This window comes from Heptranchias perlo, chromosome 15, assembly GCF_035084215.1.
Source record: "Heptranchias perlo isolate sHepPer1 chromosome 15, sHepPer1.hap1, whole genome shotgun sequence".
Classification (NCBI taxonomy): Eukaryota; Metazoa; Chordata; class Chondrichthyes; order Hexanchiformes; family Hexanchidae; genus Heptranchias; species Heptranchias perlo.
Window position 1 is genome coordinate 58,272,555 of NC_090339.1, and position 9,064 is coordinate 58,281,618.

The 9,064-nt window shown below is 41.3% G+C and overlaps 1 protein-coding gene across 3 annotated transcripts in view; it reads right to left on the reverse strand.

The window, feature by feature from the left end:
- The window catches only part of zgc:66433 (uncharacterized protein LOC321250 homolog), a 125,542-nt gene that overhangs the window by 91,205 nt on the left and 25,273 nt on the right, over positions 1-9,064 (reverse strand). Inside the window, exon 1 of one of the 3 annotated variants that reach the window (XM_067997302.1) lies at positions 7,737-8,001. The exons of 1 other annotated variant lie outside the window; for it this stretch is intronic. In XM_067997302.1, the coding sequence (XP_067853403.1) occupies positions 7,737-7,774 (38 nt within the window). In that variant the 5' untranslated portion in view covers positions 7,775-8,001. Of the gene's footprint in view, positions 1-7,736; positions 8,003-9,064 lie in introns of those variants that run through there. One more of the 3 variants, XM_067997304.1, reaches the window with a different exon arrangement.

Genomic DNA, 9,064 nt, shown 5'->3' on the forward strand with positions numbered 1-9,064 from the left:
CATTGAAGTACAATGAAAAGTACTATCAGTACTCAGTAGAACAGGATTAAGGTATAACATTAAAAAGAGCTGTGAAAGCAAAAGGTTTAACATTGAAATCTGTAGCCTTCATTTTCCAAAATCGTTCAGATAAATACCACACAGTTTCTAACTTCAAATCAAGCCCTTTTACTTCTGCATAAACTGAAATGCCTATACCCACAGATAAACTACCTGTTAATGATTTACAGCACATTAAAGCAAAAAGAATGAATTCAGCACTAATCAGAGTTTTTATAAATCAAACCCATTGATAGTTGATACACGGAAGTTTACACATCAAATTCTTTTTGTTCATCCCTGAATTTTTAGAGAAGGGTTGTTTTAGCCTTTTTTTCCCCCAAACTAAACTCTGTTTTTGTAGAAACCCCACTGCTCTTCACCGGTAAACCCCACTGCTCTTCACCGGTAAACCCCACTGCTCTTCACCGGTAAACCCCACTGCTCTTCACCGGTAAACCTAAGATAGATTGGGAAATTAAATTAAAGGGTATGATGGTTGAAAAGCAATGGCAAACATTTAAAGATATATTTCAATATTCTCAACAAATATACATTCCATTGAGATATATAAACTCCACGGAGAAAGTGATCCACCCATGGCAAACTAAAGAAGTTAAGGATAGTATTAGATTAAAAGAAGAGGCCTATAATGTTGCCAAGAAGAGTAGTAAGCCTCAGGATTGGGAGAGTTTTAGAAACCAGCAAAGGACAACCAAAAAATTGATAAAAAGAGAGAGAAAATAGAATATGAAAGTAAACTAGCAAGAAATATAAAAATGGACTGTAAGAGCTTCTACAAGTATGTAAAAAGGAAGAGAGTAGCAAAAGTAAACATGGGTTCCATAGAGGCTGGGACAGGAGAAATTATAATGGGGAATCAGGAAATGGCAGATGCGTTAAGCAAATATTTTGTATCTGTCTTCATAGTAGAAGACACAAAAAGCATATCAGAAATAGTGGGGAACCAAGGGGCTAATAAGAGTGGGGAACTTAAAGTAATCATTATTAGTAGAGAAAAAGTACTTGAGAAACTAATGAGACTAAAAGCTGCTAAATCCCCTGGACCTGATGGCCTACATCCAAGGGTGCTGAAAGAGATGGCTACAGAGATAGTGGACGCATTGGTTACGATGTTCCAAAATTCCCTAGATTCTAGAACGGTCCCAGCAGATTGGAAGGTGGCAAATGTAACCACACTATTCAAGAAAGGAGGGAGAGAGAAAACAGGGAACTACAGGCCAGTTAGCCTGACATCAGTCGTCGGGAAAATGCTGGAATCCATTATTAAGGAAGTGGTAACACGGAACTTAGAACATCATAATATGATTAGGCAGAGACAACACGGTTTTATGAAAGGGAAATCGTGTTTGACAAATTTATTAGAGTTTTTTGAGGACGTAACTAGCAGGTAGATAAAGGGGAACCAGTGGATGTTGCATATTTGGATTTTCAAAAGGCATTCGATAAAGTGCCTCATAAAAAGCTGTTACGCAAGATAAGGGCTCATGGGGTTGGGGATAACATTGGCATGGATAGAGAATTGGTTAACGGACAGAAAACAGTGAGTAGGGATAAATGAGTCATTTTCAGGTTGGCAGGCTTTAACTAGTGGGTTACCGCAAGGATCGGTGCTTGGGCCTCAGCTATTTACAATCTATATTAATGACTTGGATGAAGGGACCGAATACAGTGTGTCTAAGTTTGCTGACAATACAAAGCTAGGTGGGAAAGTAAGTTGTGAGGAGGACACCAAGAGTCTGCAAAGGGATAAGTGAGGATAAGACTAAGTGTGTGGGCAAGAAGGTGGCAGATGGAGGAAATGTTGGGAAATGTGAGGTTATTCAATTTGGTAGGAAGAATAGAAAAACAGAATTTTTTTTAAATGTTAAAAAACTATTAAGTGTTGGTGTCCGGAGAGACTTGGGTGTATTCGTACAAGAAACACAAGAAGTTAGCATGCAGGTACAGCAAGTAATTAGGAAGGCAAATGGCATGTTGGCCTTTATTGCAAGGTGGTTGGAGTACAAGAGTAAGGAAGTCTTACTACAATTGTACAGGGCTTTGGTGAGACCTCACCTGGAGTAATGCGTACAGTTTTGGTCTCCTTATCTAAGGAAGGATATATTTGCCTTAGAGGCGGTACAACAAAGGTTCACTAGATTACTTCTTGGGATGAGAGGATTGTCCTATGAGGAGAAGTTATGTGGAATGGGCCTATATTCTCTAGAGTTTAGAAGAATGAAAGGGGATCTCATTGAAACATACAAGATTCTGAGGGGGCTTGACAGGGTAGAGGCTGAAAGGTTGTTTCCCCTGGCTGGAGAGACTAGAACTAGGAGGCATAGTCGCAGGATAAGGGGTCGGCCATTTAAGACTGAGACGAAGATGCATTTCTTCACTCAGAGGGTTGTGAATCTTTGAAATTCTCAACCCCATAGGGCTGTGGATGCTCAGACATTGAGTATACTCAAGGCTGAGATAGATAAATTTTTGGACTCTAGGGGAATCAAAGGATATGTGGATCGGGCAGGAAAGTAGAGTTGAGATTAAAGATCAGCCATGATCTGATTGAATTGCGGAGCAGGCTTGAGGGGCCGTATGGCCTACTCCTGCTCCTATTTCTTATGTTCTTAACCCTACTGCCCTTCGCTATTGAACCCTACAGCTCTTCACGATTAAGCCCAGTCTCAGATGACTATTGAAGTACTTTTTTGTCACATCAGTGGAAAATTACATTGCAAAACTGAAGCACCAGCCCCTTGTCACTTTCTATATATTTGGTACAGGTTAAAGAGGCATTGTCTTAGTTGCTGGTGAGGGAGAAATATAAACGACTTGGAGATTTTTTTGTGATGTAGGATTGTTTTATTCTGATTTCTGTTTTGGCTCCACAAATCCCTAGTCCATTGGCAAACATTTTTGTTAACACAATATTCCTTAAATTCAATTCAACTGAAGTGCTTGGTCCAATTGAAGATATTTGCGCTCAGATTTGCAAGGGGAAAAGTCAGATTAAAACTCAAATGCCTCCTTTTCTCAGTGGTTGATGTCCATCCACAGGGTGCGGCAGGCTTAGGCTCAGGTCACGAGATCAAATCTAACGATTTCTGGGATAGCACCAGAACTACAACCATGAAAGCTGCTAGATGGTCATATAAATCCAACTGGTTCACTAAAGTCTCACTTTTGACGACTATTCAGGTTTTGGGTGGGGAAATAGCTCCAAGTACTTGTGGAGCAGCGGCCACTCAGCTGCTTTATCAGAACTTCTAGCCATTTAGAATGTCAGAAAATTTACTTCAAGAAACTCCAGGCTACTTTCATAAAAAAGTTTAATTCAGATCAGCCTTAAACAGAACCCGGTCAAAAAGGTAGAAGATACAACAAATATACGTTTCCAAGTCAAATGTTTTATAATTAATAGAAATCAACAATAACTTCCATTTTATAGCTTCTTTAATGTCAAAAAAAATCCCAAGTTGCTTCACAGGTGCGTAATCAGACAAAAAATTGACACCGACCCACTGAAGGAGATATTAGGTCAAGTGACTAAAAGCTTGGTCAAAGAGGTAGGTTTTGAGGATGGTCTTAAAGGATGAGAGAGGCGGAGAGGTTTAGGGAGGCAATTCCAGAGCTTAGGGCTCGGTCAGCTGAAGGCACGGCCGCCGATGGTGGGGCGAAGGGAGTGGGAGATACGCAAGAGGCCCGAGTTCAGCACTTTATTAAAAGGTAATAAGCTTCAGATTGTCTTTTGTGCAATCTCCTTATGAGGGGAGTACGGGAATATTGTCACGAATGTTTGTACCTCATTTATTAATGCGTTTTGACGTTTAACCTCTCCTGAATCACCACTGAACGAACTGCATATAAACGAGAAACTTAAAAAAAAAACATGTAACTTCTTCATTTTTGAATTCTGCTCATGCCAAATCAACAGAGAGGTTTTTTCATGGTCAGTATGCTAGTTGTTCAGTGCTGGTGGTAAGAAAAGTTTGTTCATTGAAACCTAATTAGCAGTAGCCTGGTAACTCAATCAGTTAAGTGCGTGACTCTCAACAAGAAGGTCACGAGTCATGGTCCTCGGGCAGCCTGCTGTCAGCTGGAGGTACTTTGTGTTCTCTGGCTGATTTTGGGCAGCTCTTGGTTGTGAGATGTTCTGTCTCAAGGCAAAACGGAAAACAAGACGGTGCCTAACACACTTTACGTGAAGCACATCTCATCAGTAGAGCAACTAGTTTAAACAGGATCAAACTGAAATTCTGAACAGGATTGATAGTGGCCTCAGGAAAGACTACAGCTTAGGCCATTTTCTCTGGGAAGGGGTTTGGAAGCTATCAGTGCCCCTACAGGAGACGGCATAAACCCAAAGCTATTTACTGCATCTCTTTCTTAAACCAATGTTTCAAGTATAACATGCCTGAACATATCCCACAACACTGATACAGTAACAAACCACTTTAGTGCAACGTGGGAACCTGCAACATAGTAGCTCACATAGAAATTATGTCATCTGTTGAGTCACATAGTATGATAATTAAGTGTAATCCATCTAAACTGCACATAATGGCCCAGAATTTGCTGTCAAAATAACACTGAGGCAAATGTCGCTCACCGTTATTTATGCGCAAATGTGACAGCAACTTCAGGCAAGGGCAAGTGTGCGGTTAAACGCAGAAATCCAAAAGTTGCTATCCGCGATGCACCGCTCCATTATTAGCTTCGTGAAAGCGGCATCTTGCTGTCTGCCTCACCCTTGAAATGTATTGAACTGCATGAAGTTCCTGTATTTGCGCGGTGGATACGAACTAAACTTGCCGAGAAAGTTAAAGTCAAGTCATTTCAAGTCTAAGTACCCTTTTAACAACGTGATAAGTGTTAATTACTACCAATCAACCTCTCTGGCACTGAAAATTAACTATTACAAGTGTGGAGTCTCAATCCTTAAGGTTTTGAAAAAAAATTAATTAAATTTTTTTAAAAACTTTTCCTTTCTGTTTCTCTTTTTTCTCTCAATCCAATCTTTCTTTCTCTCTCTTTCTGTACCTGATTTGACATTGAATTCATCCACTCTAATTTACACTTCCTTCTCCGTGATGGTGCTGTTAATTTCACAATCCTTCAACCTGTTCGGTTAAGGAGATGCTCGCCCTGTTTCCCTCGCTGCGACATTATCACCTTGCACTTTCAGCAATTTATGGCGCAAAAAACCATCGAGATTAAACGGGCACAGGCAAGTCTAACTAACGGCAGGCACTGCTCGTAGCCCTGCTACAGCAAATTCTGGGCCAATGTATTGAGATTAAAGCTTGACCCAATGAGTGCAATAGGGAGTGCAATAGGGAGATATATCTTTACTAAAGAGGCACTGTCATCAGGTATTTCTGCATTACGGTGCATTAGCGCTGGTGTGAAGCAATTTCTGCTCTCTACTGGCCCTAAACTGGTAGCATAATTCTGAAGTCAGGGCCCAACCTGACTTTGGAGCAAAGTGGAGTGAGACTCCTCGAAGGCGTAGTCTTACACCACTGTTGAGAGAATTCAGTGCGTCCAGAGAGCTGCATCTCAGGTGGTACAGATAAGGTTCCTGCCTGGCAGGAGACAGGCCATAAAGGCACGATTCTGCATGACTGCAACGCAAACTATAGCGACCAGTCTCCGACCAGCAGCTGCGGTGTAACTGCACCCTTAGCATCACCTAGGGTGCGAGTAAAGTCGGATTGTGCTAAGGTCAGGCTGTAAAACTGGAGACTCCAACAACTGATTGAAAATGCACATCGGGTCCAAGATTGCAAACTGCATAATCCCTAAAACATGCAAACCAAATAATGAAGCAGTAACTAACACACTGCACGGGGCAGATTTTCCTGGTCCTGCACCTGGGGGTATTGGATCGCCTGTAGTGAATACAGGAAAATCAGGTGGGAGGAGCGCCGCCCGCTACACAAGCCCGCCTGATTTTCCTGTATTCGCTGATGATCCAATAGCCCCATGTGCAGAACCACGTCTTTCACATTGCAAAAAGGGTCTTTTTTATTAACTTAGAGCAGTTACGAGTTAGACCGTGACTTTGCGCGATAGTGTAAAACGGGTGATAATGAATTGACACCCCGTATTACATCTCTCCCCATCGAAGTCAACAGAAATATAAATGGGGAGAGATGTAAAACAGGCTGCCGACTCACTATCGCCCGTTTTATACTATCGCGCAAAGTCAAGATCTACCTCATCATCACTTAGGGCGCAGTTATACTGTCAATTCCACATTGGTGCACAGTGTTTTAGGTGCACATTGATGTTAAAATGGTGGTATAACTTAGGAGTCAGGGCCCATGTTGACTCCCAAGTACACTGAAAGTAAGGTGCTGCTTAACTTCAGTCTCATGGACTCAGCCCATCTATGGACATCCTGAGCCCTTTTTTTGTTTTTATTAATAGCTGGATTCTCCAGCTAGTGCTCTCTTCACACAAAGAATAAGCTGCATTAGCACTTTATAAATGTTCATTGTTCTTTAGTAGACTTTAACAATGCTTTGGACAAACGAGGCTTCAAATGACTTTCAGTATCACTGGATACAATGAGAACTGAAAAAGGAAAGATAGGTGATAGAATTTCATCTGTGACCTATTGATACTGTCAGTCGGGTACCATCTGGGCACTCATCCCCTCCAACCCCAATCCCCCTCCCACAGCCATTCTGTGCTCCTCTGTGTCCAGTCCATTGAACCTTGATCTGTTTAGCTCTCAGCTAAATTGTAGACTTGAACACAAAGTCAGAGTTTAATTTAAAACACAATTTGTTCTTTAGCCTATAATGCTTGAAACCCAGAGCCATTTGTACAATTTTAAAATTACCGTTTCCTGAGACAGGATCTTGTTTAATTGCTCCTGTGAATCGATGATGGGAGACAAACAGTTTTTACAACATCTTCATAATCAATAATACAACAGGCTAAATCTTCAGAATGTTTTCCAGCTTCAAGGTAACATATGTGTTTGGAATCTGAGAAGCACTATCTAGTTTATCATTACTCTGCTGGTTTGTTGCCTTAATTAGTTGGATCCCCAAAAAGCTGGGAGCCTCATTTTATACAAACTGTCCTTGTTAAAGACAGCTCGGTGTTTCATAATTTTATTCAGCTAAATGGAATGCAGCATTCAGAGGAAAAATGTTCACCGACACATGATGACTGACAAATGTTCCACAGAAAGATCTGTGTCGAAAACGAGTTACTTTTGACTTAAGACAGTGCGTGAAACCCATGGGAGACTGCTGATAAGAATAAGAATTCAGAGAGTGAGCAGGACAGATAGCATGCTGCAGTCTGAATGTTTTGCAGCTGCAAGCTTAAAGTAGTGTAGGCTCTTTTTTTAATTTTACCATGGAACTAACCAGTCCCCAGCTCCAACGCAAACTTCACTTTCATGCCCCAATGTAAACAATATCCTCCAAAACTCTTTGTGAAGTCTTTCCATTTTAACAGGAAGTTTTTTTTTTATTATTAAGGATATACTGCCCGAAGAAAGCTTTCACGCAGTAAAAGCCCTTTTCCTCCCACTTACTTCCTGCTGTTAGTTTATTACAGAGTAGTGTGTCTTTACACAGCGAGCATCATATACATCAAGAGAACAGCAGTCTTCTGCACCAGCAGAAGATACCAAGGTAGATTTTATTTAAAAGAAGACTTTCCCTTACCCTGAAGTGCCTCGAAGACAGCAATAAAAGCCCGCCATCCTCTGTCACAGAAGGCTCAGTCCCAACTCCATTCTCTCCAAGTCATGAGTGTCAAGCACAAAGAACCGGTCAGTGGCCTTCTGTTGAGTAAATTGGCCACACACATGGACTCCAGAATGCGTTTGTAATTACTAGCCAGCTCAAGGCACTATTCGCTTTCAAGAGTGACACGGGGTAATGACTGAGAGGCCCCAGTGCTAGTACTGAACCGTGTCAAAGAGCTGCACTCATTCCACACATATAAATGCAACACCACTCCCCTGCCCCCCACCCCTCCCAACTCTCCTCCCCATGTCTACGATATCTAAGAGCCCAGACATGTTGTTTGACATTGTATTTATCTGCACGGTCAGTGAATTCTCTCAGTCACTAATTGGTATAAATTGCCCTGAGGAAATTCTGTGTTTTTTGGCAGGCGTACATTCGGAGAAATGTATGAAGTCAATCCAACTGTCAACAGCAGATTCTGTCACTAGATTTAAAACCCACTCCTGGTTCTATCCAAGTTTAAAAAAAACTTGTACAAATGTTCTTTTAAAGATATTTTGTTCTGGTAAGCACTTATACTTGTCGCTGCATTTGTCCTGTTGACTATGTGGAGATTCTTTTAATTAGGACCAGGAATGAAAAAAAAAGGACACAAAATATATTTCTTTTGGGAGCAAGGTGTTGTATCCAGTTGTTCTCCTGAACTTTTAAGGGTAATTATATCTTCATAATCTTTCAGGCTTTTTTTTGATGCGACTGGGCTGTTGACTTTTTTGGGGGGATATGAGGAACACTGAGAGTCAGCCAAGCAATGTGGGACTGGAGATACATGTAGGCGAGAGGGTTCCTTTCCCTGCAAGACATTGGTAAACCAACTAGGTTCTTACAACAACCTGGTAGTTTTTTATGGTCATTTTCTGGTGAGAGCACAGAATTACCCGATTTAATGAAATTCTCAATTTGCCACGGTGGGAATTGAACTCAAAGAAAGACTTACATTTATATAGCGCCTTTCACAACCTCAGGACCTCCCAAAGTGCTTTACAGCCAATGAATTACTTTTTGAAGTGCAGTCACCGTTATAATGTAGGAAACGCGGCAATCAATTTGCACACAGCAAAATCCAAAAAACAGCAATGAGATAAATGACAAGATAATCTGTTTCAGGTGTTGGTTGAGGGATAAATATTGGCCCAGACACTGGGGGGAAACTTCCCCTGCTCTTCTTCGAAATAGTGCCATGGGATCTTTTACATTCACCTGAGAGGACAGACAGGGCCTCAGTTTAACGTCTCATCCAA